At 37.9% G+C, this 17,049-nt stretch overlaps 1 protein-coding gene across 5 annotated transcripts in view; it reads left to right on the top strand.

The window, feature by feature from the left end:
- The window catches only part of PTPRQ (protein tyrosine phosphatase receptor type Q), a 129,520-nt gene that overhangs the window by 65,564 nt on the left and 46,907 nt on the right, over positions 1-17,049 (top strand). For all 5 annotated transcript variants that reach the window (XM_061454683.1, XM_061454682.1, XM_061454681.1 and 2 more), the window contains exons 40-43: positions 215-366; positions 2,187-2,328; positions 3,727-3,996; positions 14,162-14,494. In XM_061454683.1, coding sequence (XP_061310667.1) covers positions 215-366; positions 2,187-2,328; positions 3,727-3,996; positions 14,162-14,494 — 897 coding nt within the window. The remainder of the gene's footprint in view (positions 1-214; positions 367-2,186; positions 2,329-3,726; positions 3,997-14,161; positions 14,495-17,049) is intronic.

Below are 17,049 nucleotides of genomic sequence, written 5' to 3'. Positions count from 1 at the left end.
AGATCTCTAAAAAGATCCCTTGCTGACTAAACATGTATTCCAGGTTAATGGAATTTGTTTGATGCCAAAGAGAAAGAAAAATATGTAAATAGCAAGGAAGTACTGTTTTGTTGAGTTTAGCTACAAATGGTAACAAAAGTCCTGCTTCTCCAAAGTGCTTGGTTTTGCCTGGATTATTTGTAATTTGGAACTCAGTAGCATTTCTCTTTTGCAGAGCCATTAGCTCCACCTCAGAATTTGACCATTGCCAACTACACTGCAGATTCTGTGTGGCTAAAATGGGATCCAAGTCCCCAAGCAAATGGTGTTATTATGAGCTATAATTTTAAGATTTATCAAAACAACACCGGAAAACTATTTTATCGGGTACGTTTATCATTAACAGTGGTTAATTTTTTAAAATACTCTTTTCATGCTCTGGGAATAAAATATATGACAAATATTTTAAATGTCTGTTATGCTCATAGAATTACGAATCTCCTTTAAACTCCTATTTATTAAGGCAGGCGCCCACCATTCCTGTAATTCAATTTCTAAAATTAGATAGAAAAGAATTCTTAGATTTTAATTTGCTTTGAGCTTCTAATATTTCATTAATGATGAGCTTTATTAATCTTTAGGTCATGTTTCAATATATGTTTTATGTTAGCTAATGACAGAAGCTGCTTGTTTAGTGGATTTCTTTGTTTCACTATTTAGTATCTGCAGACTTTCGAGATTCAAAAAAGAAAGACATTCCTTGTCATCTTGAAAAATGGCAAAATCTGTTTAGAGGTTTGCATTTTTTATTTTTGCAGAATAAGGATAACTGAATAAATTTTAACTGAAATAGATGCTATAAAATTATATACAAAAATTGACCAAGGCATTTGTATTTGCTTAAATCTGTTTGCTTGGGTGGCATCAAGAGACTGTAAAGGCAGCAGGCTGAGGCCAGGATTGCATCTCAGGCTTGGAAACTATAGAATCATAGAATCATATAGCATGTTCTGTTCATCAGAGATACTTGTAAAAGCTTCAGAGAAAAGACATTGCTGCAGTGAGATATGAGTTTAAGACATGCAGGTAAGGAACCTGTGGAACTGTGAGGAGCTTCATTGTTCCCAGCTCCCTCAGCAATACAGTTCTTGCAGAACATGCAAGGAAATGCTTGTGCTGTTGTTAAGTGTATGTATTGTGGAAATCATTGTGGCCTGCTGTGCTGCCTCCTATACAGGCTGCTGTTATTCCCAATTGTGGAATCAAATGCTGGCGTCATTCCAGTTTCTTCCATAGTCCTTGGAAGAGGGGAGCACAAGAATAGAAACAATGGTTTATAAAGCCAGCTGCCTTTGGAAACACATTCTTTGGGCACTCATGGACACCACCAAAGATTATTCTCTTCTGTCCATCTGAGGCATACTCAAACCCAATTAGAATACAGAAACTGGCTGGAGCACTCAAATGCATCTGCTGTGCCTTACATTTTTTTCATGTGATCTTACATGGACAAGAAAGTAGATTTAGGTTGTGGCAGCAAGACAGGCAAAGCAATTTATATAGAAATATTGTAGTTAAGAACCGTAATTCTCCTATAACTTGGATCCCACAAGATGTTCACAAGGTTTTCTTGCTGAAATTCAGCTCTTCGCTGCTATTATAGTTTGCTCAACATTTACACAAAACATGCCTTGCCTGCTCTGGGAAAAAAACCTACCAGGAACTGAACTGTGTTTTTTTTTAGTTTTTTCCAAAGCTCTTCCTTAGTCTCTGTGTCTGGCTAAGGTAGAGTAAAAGAAATGAGAAATTATGGTCCAGGACGTCTTCCGCTGCAGAGATGTAATAAGGAAGTAGAATTTGAGAGGGGGTGATGTGGGAATGGGGAGGTGACATGAGTTTTCAATACTGGTAAAGAAAAGGCATATGTGGAGTTAATCTGTTCTAATAACACTATGGTAATTATGATACCATCCCTTGGCATATCTTCCTTGTGAGCCACAATGGAAGAGGGAGAGGAGAAGGGAAAGGAAGAATTTGACCCTGCATTCTTTTTTGTTGAGTTCAATGGATACTTTGACTGAAAGCTACTCAGAGTAGAAGAGGCAAGACTGTGGCTGTAAATCTTCTGTTCATTTCAGTGGGTTCAAGGTGAGGCCCACAATGTTTACGCAGATTAACTGCATACTAATAATTTTTCCTTCTTTAAGAACATTTCAGGTTCAAACCATGAGGCAAACCTTGTTGGATTAGAACCATTTAGCCCCTATTTTATCAGTGTCTCTGCATTTACCAAGCTTGGGAATGGCAATCAGTTCAGTAATGCTGTCCAATTTACAACAATGGAATCAGGTTAGATATGACTTTTTCTGAGTTGCATTTCTGTTTATATGTATTTTCCTTGTATGGCTGAACAACAGTCTTCCTCTTCTCTCCAAAGAAAATGTAACATAACACTATCTCATCGTCTTCTGCCTTTGTAACATTGATTCACATTCCTATTGTACCGGATAGGCTGGGTTTGAAGTTTGATGTCGGAAGTATAGAATTAGAAATGTCCTCATCTGAAATGAAAGGCTTATACGGCTACTATAAATCTTTTAATAGCATCACAGATAAAGGGAGGAAAATTACGTAGATATCAGTCTTTGCAGATCAAGGCATTAATTCAGATCCCTGTGAAAATAACTGGAACTTTAGCATTATTAAAAGCAGCTGGACAAAAGATTGGCAAATAATCTGGAAATTGTATTAAACAAATACAAATTTTTAACATTTTTTACAATTTATTTTCGGAAGGGAAGATAGCCACTAAATATCCTTACTTGTTAGGTCTTATTCTTCCTGACAACTGGGGAGGACTACACAATATAGCAGGCTTGATTAATTATGTGCAGTTTTGGCTTGTGCTTTCTACATATCTTTTGAAGTTGAAAGTTGTTTCAAAATGAAAAGTTGTATTACATGAAAGTGAATATTCAGCATTCACTAAAAAGAGCCAGGGAGCTCTGCAGGTTTGCGAAACAGGCCTTTGTGCAAAACTGTAGCTCCTTAGCCAGGTCAGAGTGATCCCCAGGCTCATGTACTTTAATAAGGGCTGTGAGTGCCAGGGGACTAGCATGGGTTAGAGGTCTGTGTCTGAACATCCAGGTTCCTTTAAACTGACAGCAAAGGGAGCAGATGAAGTATCAAAATATCCCATGAGGTGACTGCATTTTTTTCAAGACCACGCTTCCAGTGAAATATTCTTTCCAGAGCTGATAAAGCAGGGGTTCTAGGAGAAATGATGATTTTTATTGTACCCGGAAGTTACAACCATGAGACATCTGGACCATTGCTGAACTGGTTCGGGTTGGCAATTGGATCCCTGCAGCTGGAGGTTGTCCTGCCCAAGAGCCATGGTCATCCCTCAGTTGTCTCATCACTGACATTCCATACTTGTGGCAGTTTCTTAAAAAATGGTGGAAAGACATTGCCCACAGGAGTGTGGTCTAGTCATTTTACAGCTTTTTTATCAGCTAGTTGCAGCATTGTTTCCTTTCCTCCAGCACAGATATTGGAAATGAGCCATCTAATAAGGACCAAAACATATTTTTGTTCTCTCAATGTGTTTCTTTTATCAATTTGTCTGCTACTGGAAAGTTTGACCCTTGCTATAAACATCAGGTCTGCTTCTCTCCCTATATTGTCTGTGATTATCATTTTAATTGTGTGGAAATGTTAATCTTCTGTGTGTGTGTAACTTTTAAGTACCAGATGCTGTTCAGAATTTTCACTGTATTGCAACGAGTTGGCAATCGATCCTGGTGCAGTGGGACCCTCCTGCTTCATCCAATGGTGTAATTACTCATTACATCATAACAGTTGAAGGAAATTCTACAAATTTTTCATTTTATGATACACTGCATATTTTTAGAAATCTGCCTTCCAATATTACCTATCAATTTAAAATAAAAGCTGCAACATCTGCTGGTGGTGGTGAAGAACAGATCTGCAATGCTACTACACTTCCAGAAAAAGGTAACAAATTATTCAAATTAATCCTATTTAACTTAAATGGTGACTATGAAACACACAGGCCTAAAATACCAGCTTCAATTCAGGCAACTAAATCCTTCTGTTGTTTACATTTCTTGCTAATTGTGGATGAGAGAAACAGGGCTTACTCTTTCTCCTGCTTTAGAATAAACTTGGTGTTGAGAATTAATTGCCATTTTAAAAAGCACAGACTACCTTTTTCTGTGTTAAAATTGAATGGCTACTTTATTAATTTCTGATCACCTACTATTTTTCTGTCTTATAATCTCTGCGTAAAGCACAGTGCCCTTGACATATTTGCTATTGTGCATCTGAGAAAAAACCTGGGAGCAAAATTTTTCTTGTTTTATTTCTACCAGAGCCCAATGCTATGACTGCATTGATTGACAATAAAGCTGTTCATAGTTTGTGCAGCTAAGAAGAATTTGACTTCTTCAAGCAAACTTTGTCATTCCTGTCAATGGATAGTAATTTTTAACCTTTAACAAGAAAGAAAACTGTGAACTAAATCCAAAGAAGAATGTAGGCAGGTTTTTTGGCATTGGAGTAAAAAATTGTCACCCAAAGTGTGTCTTCCTTTCTCTTTGCATGCACACTTCACATTTCATTTAATCCTGACTGTGCTTTCATTTGAAACCTGAAACCTGGAGATGAAATTATATGCAAAATATAGTGTTGCTTCTGTGTAAATAGCTATGTGCCTAGCTTCTAAACTGAAAGTGGAGAGGAACCCCAGTCCCATTCCAGGAAGCAAATTCCTGTTTCAGTTCTCTTCCCCAGTCAGGGATGATTTCTACTCTTGAGATTAATCTTGGGTTTTTTTTTTCTTCTTCAGTGATCATTTAACATAAAAATAAAAAATACTGCTCAGCAAGCAGGACCCAGAAAAAAAGACTTCACTTTCCTACTGAATTACAGGAGTGATGACAACATTTATTTTGGTTTGGGTTTCTTTTCCCTTCTTCAGTGGCATCAATTCATGCAGTGGAATTGAGGAGCTCTATCATTCAGGACAGCTGGATCACTAGGAAGCATGGGGGTGGAATGGGGAAGCAAAACTGTATCCTCTGATGCTTAGAAATGAAACCTAGCTTTTGTAATATTGAATGACTTAAAAGATGAGGTGCAGCTCTCATTCTCATATACATTTCAACTGAAAAAGTGCATTTTGCTCAGTTCTGTCAAATGGTAGTCTGTATCAGCAAGAGGGTTTAGGTTCTGGCTGACATGTGGAGGAGGACAGCAGAACCCTGTGCAGACATCTAAGCTTTGAGGAGGTCAGACTTACCCTTATGCTTAGACTTCCTGTTGGTGTCTTCCTGAGTGCATGCAGCTCTTCAAGTTCAGCCTTTGGATCTCTCCTAAGAGGATCTCTCCAAGATTTCATTTCCAGATTTCTTACAATCAGACTTGAGAATGTGCATGTCTAAATGAATCTAGACCATGTCTGTATCACCAGCTGAATTACTGCTGCTTTGTTTCCAGATCAAATGGCTGAGCTCCAAATGAGGACAAGCAGAGCAGCCCTTTGCTGGTATAATATGACCAACATTATGAAAACAGCCAGTGTTGTACTTTGATGACTGACCCTCATAATACTATCCATCCCACTAAAGCCTGGACACATTTCCTATTTTTGAGCTATATGTGGCACAGTCATAACTGTTTATAGTAAAAATGTTCCTTCTAAATTCCCCAAAAGCAACAGCTCCCCTACAAATTCTGCCATTTTCTGATCCCTTCTGCCTGGCTCCTTGGTGATTTAAGACTTCTGCCTGAAGAAATCCACTCTTGTTTGCTCAGAAACTTCTGTCCATCAGCAAGGTTTCTAATCCACCTTTGAAGGAATTGTTAAGTATTAGAGATAAGCATGCTCATTATCTCACAGCATTGGCTGGAAGTACTGTAGTGAGCTTAACTACTGTGCTGAACATGGATGCATGTGATCATGCATCTAAGTACAGTTCTCAACTGCAGTTGAAACTCTCTACCCTTTCTTTTAAATCAGGGTTTCTGACCAGCAAACCCTGTCTCACAGTTCGAGCAAGACTGGAATGGGTATGCAGACAGGTGGGCTGATGCGTGATTAAAACTGGACTTGTCCAAAACCTTCAGGTGTTGGACATGGTCTTATAAGAGACATGTTACCCTCTGGTACAGACAACAGGAAGCTTCATGGCTTCCTCACTTCTTGGAGGATGTGGGAAAGGCTTCTAGTACTATTAAAGAAGCCTGGAACCTAGGAAAGTTAATTATAGTTATTTCTGAGAAATTTGGAGTTGGCTATTAGTTAGTGCTCAAAGAGAGCCTAGAGGGGCTGTGGATGTGGTATTAAGCCTGAGCTTGAGAGGCAGACTGCTAGCCTGTTGTGGTATATGTAACACAGAGTTGTCCTAGCAGGAGAAAAAAGAACATACTTTATTTTGTAGCAACATGTGGCTTATGAGTCTTATCACGGGGAGTTTTCCTAAGTGAAGGATTTATAGGATTTATACTACAATACAGGTTGGGTTTTGGGGGTTTTCTTTTGCCACATAACACTGAGCAGACCCTTTCTTGCTGTTTTAGCATTGGTTTACATGTAGTTGCTTAGTCATATTTACAACAAACTAGTTATTATTAGGACATTTCCTTCACCGTGTGTTTGCATGAATTGTTTTGTAGTGACTGGGTACTAGGAACTGGAGATTCATGGATGGGAATGGAAACAGTTTTATAGCTGTTGTCAGCTTCTTATTTATGGTAGTCTAAGATTAGTCACAGCATATGTAGCCAGCACTGAGTCACTGACAATGCATTTATTTCTGACATAAAGTGAAATCGAATTTGGCTCAGTGTCTCACTGCATACTGTTTGACCTTTACATTCTTAGCAAGTTTATTTGCATTTTTTTTTTTTTATGTAAACTTGTTCATCTCTGGGTACAGTTAAACGTGAATCATGAAGATTAAATTTATGAGGAGTTTTGTAGTTTTGTGTCTAATCTAGCTCCATTGTCATGGTAAACCACCTTTTGCAGGCTGCAGTATGTTCTAAAAACTGTCTAGCAGTAGTATTACTTTGTGATTAAATATATTATAATGGATATGAAAGATAATATAGCAAGTGCATGTGCATAAACGTGTTAGGATTTTATGACTGAATAGCTATCCCTGGATTATTTTCAAGACAATGCATATATTAAAATAAAATTTCATTAAGGTTGAGTGAATTTTTAGAAGGGAGAAAGAGCCTAAAATGGTAGGAAAGCTCTCCAAAAGGCATGCTAAAGCTGTGAAGATTCAGTTAACTCACAAGTGTGGGACAAGTGTAATAGTAACTCAGTTAAGAATAAAAATAAAACAACTGGGGAGTTCAAAGCATGAATAATCAAAAAGAATGCTGCTTCTTTCAGTCTTTTTAATTTAGATTTTTCTTGATAGATTTTTTTTATTCTTCTCTGAAAATATTAATTGTATTGATTGTAATATTAAGATGTGCAGAGTAATTTTTCCATCCTTACTGCTAGTCCTACTTAATATTGTAAGTGAACACAGTGTCTTGGAATACGTTGAGGCCCCCATTGTACTATGGTGACAGTCTTTACCATTTGTTTTCTACTAAACAGAGATTCATTCATAACTTACATTTAAAAGAAATATGACTAGAAATTAGTCCAAAAAGCATTTTTTTTTAATTTAATCTGTGCGTAATCTTGCTGGCTAAAACTAACTTGTAGCTATACACAGAAGCATGTCATGTGCATAAAGGAGTAGTGTCTCAAAGGATTAGTAACAGGAAAGTTTCTTAGGTGTTTTGGTGTGCAGGTAGCAAATTAACATCGTCTTGTTACTTCTGCACAAAATGCCTTTAGTCTCTGGATAGGAAAGCCTTTAAAGATTCTGTATTTGTATCTCCAGGATGGAAGTGCACGTTGGAAAATATGGACCTTTGTTTCATCTAGGCCTGCACAAAACATAGCAGGAGCGTAAAGCCATCTTCATACCCAATCAAATTCTCTATTTCCTTCACCATAAATCCATTTCTTAAGACATGGCAGCTCTGAGTTAGAGTTGCATGGATTTCCTCATTAACTTGAGAACTGCAGATGACCATAATGCACTGGAAGAAATATTTAAGCTTGTACCCTAAAGGGCTCTTCAGGGCCCCAGCATGGTATGCAATGCAGTGCACAGTGCAGTGTGTTGGCCTGATTATCCAGAATGTCTAACCTACTGCAGAGTCACAGCATTGAAAATGGAAGAGCTTCAGTGTCCCCTGTCACTACTACAGATAAGAGCTGTGCTCCACATATGTTCAATCACTGCTGAAAGTTCACGTTTCCAAACTGCATTAAAGTGAAAGCATCCAAAAATTATGGAGTGAATCATGACTAAGAATCTTTGAAACACTTCTATCCAAGATGACTGAAACTGAATTTTGTTTCCCAAACTTCAGTTTTCTTTATGTAATGAGGAGAAGGTTTTTTTTAGATTTTTGGATTAGTTGTTATGTCCAAATGTAAATTAATGGCTTTGATATTGATGGCAAATCTTCACTAGACCAATGCAGATATCACTTGGTTGCTGCCAATGAAATTGTATTGATGTTATTTTTATAAGCAGTTGGATAAAAATAGAAGAATCATATAGTGTAAGATGAAAGAAATTTTTTTTTGTAATGACTAAGTCAACTCTGCATTAATGTATAAGAAATGATAGTGACATATACATACAAAGCTGACACTGAAAGCATTTACAGATCAAATATATTGTTTACTGAATAGTAGACAGTAGTCCAGTTTGTTGGAAAGCTGAGTATGCTTACTTAATTTAAAACACGAGTACTCACAGCTTTTCTAAGCTTAGCTTAAAGGTGTGCGTTTCTCCCTAGATTTGTAGGATTTGATTTGTCAATGCTTAGATCCCACAGTTAGAGACTTGTTTTCTAATGGGCCAAAGACTAAGAAATACAGTCCAGAGAGGCTTTTTAAAGACATGTTTTCAACTGTGCAATTTCCTTTAAAGCATGTCTGATAGTATCAGTCCCAAGTCACGGGAAAAACAGCCTGCAGGTTTTTGTGTTTTTATGTTAGTAAAATCATTTGTGACCTATTTGTGATGTCCTTATTCATACTGATCAGGAATTTATATCATGACCCCTGAAGCTAGCAATCTATACTAAGGTAGTATTTAGTTGATCAGGGTTATCAGCTTAACTAGAGAACTCCTTTGGGCAACTAAGCTTTCAAAAACTAATAATCAAAGCAGAATATTACATTTCTTTGCAGATACCTCCATTTTATAAAGTCTTTTGGTTGTGTGCCCATTGCTATCTGTTCTACTTTGTTCTTCACTTTCCTCCTATTGATGCTCTTAATACCACCCAACAGACTTCTAGGCTGCCGCTGTTCTTTTAATCCAAACTCCAGCTACAAGCAGCTGTTCTGTAGGCAGACTTTTTTTTATTAACTTTGTTAGGAACTATGCCCTATCATGTTACTGTCTTCTGTTCCCGGCCCGCACAGCTGTAGTCATTGCTTTCCACAGAAGTCTTTTACAGAAAGCCATAACTTCTTTCTTTCTCAGTAGTTTCTGTGTGTATGTGTGTGTGTTTGTCCTTTCCTGCCCTTAGGTTATCTTTGTATTGAGAAGAAGACTTTTTCTCCCAATATTTCTGTTGGTTCTCACCAGTTCCACTGGCCCAGTTCAACTTGATCCAAGTCTTTTCACAGTCCTGGTGCCTTTTCTACCAGGAATTTATTTTCATTTAGGTTCTCAAATGAAAACTTAATCTCAGAGCCATCCACCAGCTTTGGAAAGGCTGATTAGCATTGCAGCCAGATGAGCATAGGGAACCAGGCCAAGATCTGTGAAAGTAACTTCTATTTAGGTGCTTAGCTTCCTGTCAACTTCAGTGGGAGTTAAGGCACATAAATAGGTTTTAGGAGCTTAAAATCCAATGTGGATCTGGCTTCAGGCATTCTCTATTGGAATTTGGCCATCATGTGAACAATGGTGGATGAACCTGAAAATACCTCATTCCTCCTCTAGTCCAGAAACTGAATTCACCCACATTTCATGGCCAGCTTCTCTGCCAGCGCCCTGGCTGGCTTTCAGAAGCTGAATCAAAAGCTATTAAGTGGAAAATGATGCAATGCATTGCAACAAAAATTTAAAACTTTGAAAAACTCTCTACTCCCAGAGCTAGCTGGATTATAGTAAATGCAATGTGGTTCAATAGGTAAAGACTGTCAGATATTTGATGATGAGACTTTAAGGGATCCTACCCATTATTCTTGGGAAATTTAAATATAGAATTGGTACTAGTATGCCAGATAGCTAATCAGAGCACAACTTGTGTTCTACAGCACCATGAACACAGCCTTTTTCATGCTTTTTTTTTAAATGCGCCTTTCTAGAAACCAGGAATAATAATCTAGTCCCCGTTAGGCGCATATCAAAGCAGCAGTGTCTAAGAGCAGATACAGAAATCTTTGTTACAGTTTCAATTTAATCTGAAGGAATAATTGACAAAGATGCAATTTTTTGCTTTAATTGTTTTTAGTGTGAACAGTGATCACTTCATCATAGTTGAGTCATGTTTAGAAAATTTAAACAAGCTGCATGATTACTCTAGGAAGCATGGAATGGTTTGTTCAAATCAGTACCATCTGTGAACAGAAAAAGTTGGGGAAATTTTAGTCATTCTTGAGGAATGGAAATATGATTCTCCATGCTAGAGTAATGGTAATCCTCTTTGTATCTGTAACCCGATAGTGTAGTTGTCTTGAAATGTCTCATTGAACGCAGTCATCAAGTGCAAGAAACACTGTGCCACTGGGTGTCACTGCTCCTCACTGTGACCCCTGGACCAAACCTCTAATTTGCTCCAAACTCAGATCACATCTTTTCATATCCTCTAATAAAAGATTACACTTAGATTTGGCTTGTCTATGGAAGCAATTGGATAAAATTGACTAGATTTTGAACCGACTAACATTTAGGGCTCTGATTACATTTTAAAGGTCTGTGTAGGCATTCTCAGAGACAATTTTCCTGTATCTTCTCCTGACTGATCCTTTCTTTCATAGGTTAGAAATACTTTTTTATGTGGTTCATAGTAAACTGAAAAAAATGGTGACATAAAATAGGAATAAAAGCTTTTGCATGAAAGAAGTATTTGTCAAATATGTCCGAAATCATGATACCTGCAAGTTGATCTTTCACAATGATGGGTTTCATGTAGTGTTGTCAGGATAAACACACATGCTATCTTCAGCCTTGTTGAGGGTGATGTATATGGGCTCCTTCTGCAACCAGTGGGAAAAAGGATGGAAAGGGAAAAATGATTTTTCTGCCTTCCATTCTTTCCCCTGCTCTCTGTGAGTTTGTCTTTCCACCAAATACAAGGAGAGGCTGGCTTTATTAGACTTTTCTAGGTCTGTGTGAGAGCACACAAATCAGAGCCACTGTTACTTTTCCTGATAAAATTTCTAGTTCTGTGAAACTGCCAAGCATCTCTTCCTTCTTTACTGCAACATTGCTAGCTCCCAGTTCTTTTTAATGTCATCATCCGTATTGAAACAGAGCAAAAAGTGTATTCTCCTTGAGAACGAAAGCCCACCATACTACTTAGAAATGGGTATTGCTCTTTCTGCCTTTGACTAGTCTCTTTAACCTGCCTTGCAAGTGCAGAGACTGCAGTTGTGCCAACCATGGCTCTACTAGTTGCACATTTGTAAAGTGAAGGTACGTGTTTCCAGCATTCTCTTGGCAACCACCAAGCAACCAGTTACTATCCACTTTATTCCAAGACCCTGTTTCAGTATTTGATCCAGTCTTTCATGTAAATTGGAGGATAGTCCTATAATCAGTTTTCAGCAGGCGGAAGTTAGCAACGGTAGACTAAGAGGCATTAGAGCCAGTTGTTTCTATCTCCATGTCGCATACTTTCACACTTTTATTCCAAACCTGCCAGGTCTGGCTGTTCCTATAGCAGCAAGAGTTCCTGGAGTTGTGTACCTGGGAAGGTGAGATCATATTCTTTATCAAAAAGAGAGTAATCCCTTCTGAGTAAGAAGGAGGAGAATTGAATTTTCTAAAGTTCTTTTAATTTTCATCTGTTCTGATGTCTTTGGAATTCCTGACACTTTATTTCTTAATTCTTGTAATATGTAGTAATGGGTCTTAAAAATGCTCTAATTGAAGTTCCAAGTGAGACTGGATGGTAACTTTCATTTTACTGCAATAGTCTTATCCATCCTATCCCACATTTTATCATCATCCTAATTGAGTGTGTAGCATTCATTTTTCAGTATCTTAACAGATATTAATAGCTTATATTACAGCATGATTTTTTAAGGAAAATACAGATTGTTTTTATAGTAACCATTGAACACTTCTCTGCCTTTATTTTCCACTAATTAATGGTATAACTAAGTCCTTTCTTGTAATTTATACAAGTAGCAAAACCAGTTCATAGAGTTATTATGAAAATATTGCAGTGTGTTTTTTTTCTTTTGAAAGGGGACAAACAGTATTACATCTCCAAAACTGATCAAGCAAGAATCTTACTGCCTGCTTTGTTTTTACTTGCTACTTCCTGTACTTCTCTTTATGCTAATAACAATAGAGCAAAACAACTTTTATTTTCATATCAAGGAGTATAATGATGATGAATGTTGTTTCTAGCAAAGATTTTTTTTCTTAGGCAGCTCACTCTTGTTCTGTCTCTGGTTAGTGTATAGCAGGATGGGAGCATATAGGGCTATTGCAAGCTGCAGTGTTGTATACATGTGTGTAAGATCTGCATGGAAGGACAACGGAAGTGCCCATGGTTCCTGAGCCTGGCTTATCTGCTGCAGGCTCCACCTGCTTTGGGTTCATTTGTAGAGATGTGTATTTCTCAACCTTTCCATCATCTCTACTTGCTTTAACTCAATTCACATTTCTCGTTAAATATTTGTATTTAGTGAAAAAGCTTCAGCCTGTTACATTATGGTGATTTTTAGAAATAAATTGTTTCAGATGAAAGCAGAGATCATATATTCCCACAAGGATATATAAAAAAAAAAAAGAGTGTTTTCTCTTTCTTCCCAGTAACATTGGTCTGGGATCCTTTTATTCTTCCCTAAGCCTTGGGGCTTCTTTAGTTTCAGTTTGAGGATGTATCATGTGTTTTTCTTTTACCAGTGATACTTCTTCCCCCAAAGACTCTAAAGCACTCTTTAAAGCTAAGTGCACAAAATGATTTCTGACCTGATTTCTCTGCACAATTTTTGCCACAGACAGTATTCGTATTATCTTACAGAGTCTTAGAGATAATATTAGCTTACTGTATGACTATGTGATATAGCACAAAACCATATGTTGCATCCAGTCTGTGAGAGCTGGGAGTACACTGTTGGCTTAATATAGATATGGACAAATGGGTGTGCATGCGTGTATGTGTATGTATGTGCATACATGCACTACTTCTGTCTCCATGCACATGAATATAACCTGTGTATAGCCACATATACATATATATATAAATACATGGAAGCAAAGTTTATGGGAAGTTTCTTTTTTTGCTTTCAGTTGACATACCATTTAGTTCTTCCTTTTGGTGTTTTAATTTGTTATTTGCTGAATAGCATGTAAAGCACCTATATAAAAACAGATAAAACATACCGCATGTATTGATACTTCCCATTCAGAAGGTGAAACAGGACACTTAAAAAACCTCGAGGTGTTGCTTGTGGATTTCACAGTTACCAGGAGAGAGGGAGACAAATGAGTATTTCTAAGTGAGAGGTGAGGAATCTCAGCCACAGCAGTAAAAGATCCTATGGGTAGGCCAAAAATAACTTTGCTTGATATGCCTTCCTTCAGTTGGGACATTGCTCCAAATGTAGCATCATAAATGTCACACCTCTCAAAGCTGCCCCTGCATGCCACGCCTAAAAGTATTTTTCTTTATTTCAAAAGCTATAGTAAACGTACACTACCTTTATGTGTACAGTGTGATTTACACCAATGGAATTAGTCCTTATTAAGCGTATGAAATTGAATCTTCATCTTTAGACATGTTTATTAGAATATTTTTTCAACACTGGATATGCAAGTTATAGTTGCAATCGCTTTTCATTCAAATGAAGATATCTTACAAATGTTTTAATTTCTAGTTCCTAGTGCTCCCAGGGATATTGTTTTTTCCAATGTGCAATCAACAAGTGTGACCTTGAATTGGAGATCACCAAAATCTATCCTTGGATACTTTCAAAACTACAAGATTACCACACAGCTACAGTCCACCCACTGCAGTGACTGGGAAACCAAGGAATGTATTGAATATGAAATGCATCAATATTTATATGAAAATGTGGTGGATGACCAGATAGAAGAGACTGTGTATGGACTGAAAAAATACAGATGGTACAGATTTGCGGTTGCTGCCAGTACAAATGTTGGTTATGGAAGTTCCTCACCTTGGATTTCTACACAAACACTTCCTGGCTGTAAGTAAGGATGTCTGCCATGTGTAATAATTCTGTAACAATGTGACGTCAACTAAACAAGAACAGTTGGTTGAAGTTATTTCTTCATAGACTTACAATACTGGTGAAGTTATTAAGGATTTATTGCAGCTCTTTATGTATGAAATATCATTATATAAATCATGTGGTAGGTCTAGATCATTGGCACTGCTTCAGATTTTAATGCCTTTTTTATGCTCTACTATATATATTGCTTACCCAACAGCAGTTTTTTTCCTTAGCCCTACTTCATGTCTTGAATTGGAAAGTGTGAATTTTGGGTTGATAAGCCATTTTCAGTACATCTTCATATGTGGGGTGTGTCAATGAAAGTAGTGCTTTTTCTAATTTCTTGACTAAAAATCTGCTTACTAACATCGCAATGCTTTCCTGAAATTCTGTTTTATGATCCTGGCACTAGAATTTAAGCAATAGTTTCAGATGAATTAAGATTTCTTTCCAATAGTGTTTCCACCTAAAGAGATTACAAGTCAGAGTAGCCATGTAATGCCTACAGGACTGCCATAATACATATTAGAACTGTCATGTCTCAGCTAAGGATTTTGGTTTCTAAGAGAAGAGTTAGTTTCACAGATAAGTCATCACTAGATATTTGAGAGAAGTGAATGTGAGACATAAATTATTTAGGCAATTGTCATGGGGACATGACACTAGGACCTTCCCTCCTAGTCTGCAGCCAGCCTAGATCAGAGCACATCTGAGATCCAGCCCCCGGCCCTTGTAGAACAACTGAGAACCGCCATGAGTGGCCTGACTAAACCCCAGCTCCTTCACTCCTTTCCCCTTCCAGATCACAATAAAGATACCAAGAACTAAATAGCTGTATAACAAAGACTGCTTAGTGGTCACATGCTTATTTAGTTCCACTCATGTTTTTCCAATCACGTAATATGAATTCAGGGGGCTTTTATATAGTGCTCATCTCTGTACAGCAATACACCCATCTATTCTTAAATACCTCACCGTTTTCCCACTAGGTAAGGAAATATTGTTGTCTTAATTTGCAGATGAGAAATTGCAGTATAGAAATTCTAAGCCCCAGAGGGCAAATAGATTTGGACACACATCATGGGAGTGGACATCGCAACAGCCCATTTTTCATGTAAAGCACAGAAGCAGTCATTGGGATTGAAAAGTACTGGAACCAACTGCAGAGTCATTCATATGCATTTAATTTCTTTGTCCAGTGGTTATTATGAGCATACTATGCCTGTAAATTAATGCAGTATTTTAAATGAAAGTGGCAAAAAAAAAATCAAAAAAACATATAACCCCAGATGGAGCAGAGAATATCTAGAAGTTGTATGACTCTTGAGCCAGCAGCTCTGGGGAGATTTCTTACTATTAGATGGATAAATCTCGTCTGCTGGTAAGTGCTAATACTTCTCTTAAAAGAATTGCTTAGTTTAGGAAATTTAGGGATTTAAACTGGACAGAGAGGCAGACAATGGAAACACATATAAGCACATAAAGTTAGGATCCTCTTTACGATTTCCTCTCTGGACAGTAATAATTTGCCTTATGATAGAACTAGTTTCCTATCATTCCTACTGAGGTAGTTAAAAGTATAAAAATCTCATTAGGCTGCACAAGCCCTTTCCATGACAATAGAGTGTCATTCTCTGCAGATCCTCTGTGTGCTCTGTTAGCTGGTTTAACAAGCGGTGGTGGGGTAGATGTTAACAAAGTTCCACCAGCCCAAGTGTCTGGGCTTGCTGGCCTGTGTCTGTGATAAGGGAAGTGGGCAGCAACAAATTTCCTGTGAGCTAAGTCAGTGACACATCAGGAGATGAGCTGCCTGTAAAACACACTGCTGTGGAGTCAAGGAAGCATGGACACTATTCCAGATGTTGTGGTGGGGTTCAGGTCTTTCTGCTGGAGTGATGGCAATCATCTGAGGAGGCAAAAAAGGGGAAGGTGACATGTCACATCTGGGTAGCCAGCTGGCAGCTCCGGTGTGCTTTAGCAGAGCTGGGAGTCGGTCTGAGCAGCAGATGAGCTTTAGCAAGTGCAGGCCTGTAGCTACCTGACCTTATACTTTCCCAAAGAGTCATCTATAGAGATATTGTTAAACCAACTAAAAAACCTTAGTTCCCCTCTTTCTTTTCCAAAGGTTGCTGCCCATAGCAAAGAAGAGAAATTCAGGATGCACAGATCCAGCACTCTGGGCAGCCTTGGAGAGTGTATTGAGAGAACAGGTGTCGATCCCCCTCTCCTTTCCCTCATGGACAGGACCAAGCATCCTCTGGATTAGCCTGCTGGTGCACAGCCAATATACATGGTCTGTTAGGGCTTAAGGGTGCTTAGCTGCTATGTAAAATACCCTGAGTACTTAGCCCATAAAATCAATGTGAGTTGTGTTTGCAGATTTGAGGGCAAAAGTGAGGCACTGCTGCTGATTTTCAAGAATTGTCTCTGCAAGACATTGCTTCTGCCAAAGGGAAAGTTACCTTGGTTGTGAAATAATGGGCAAATACCTTTTCTTCAGAAATAATTGCGTTCTCAGAAATTTGTGT

This window comes from Pezoporus flaviventris, unplaced genomic scaffold, assembly GCF_033815535.1.
Source record: "Pezoporus flaviventris isolate CSIRO_AGI_PZ_B2104156 unplaced genomic scaffold, CSIRO_AGI_Pfla_v1 ptg000016l, whole genome shotgun sequence".
NCBI lineage: Eukaryota > Metazoa > Chordata > Aves > Psittaciformes > Psittacidae > Pezoporus > Pezoporus flaviventris.
This window is presented reverse-complemented; position numbering and strand designations above follow the sequence as displayed.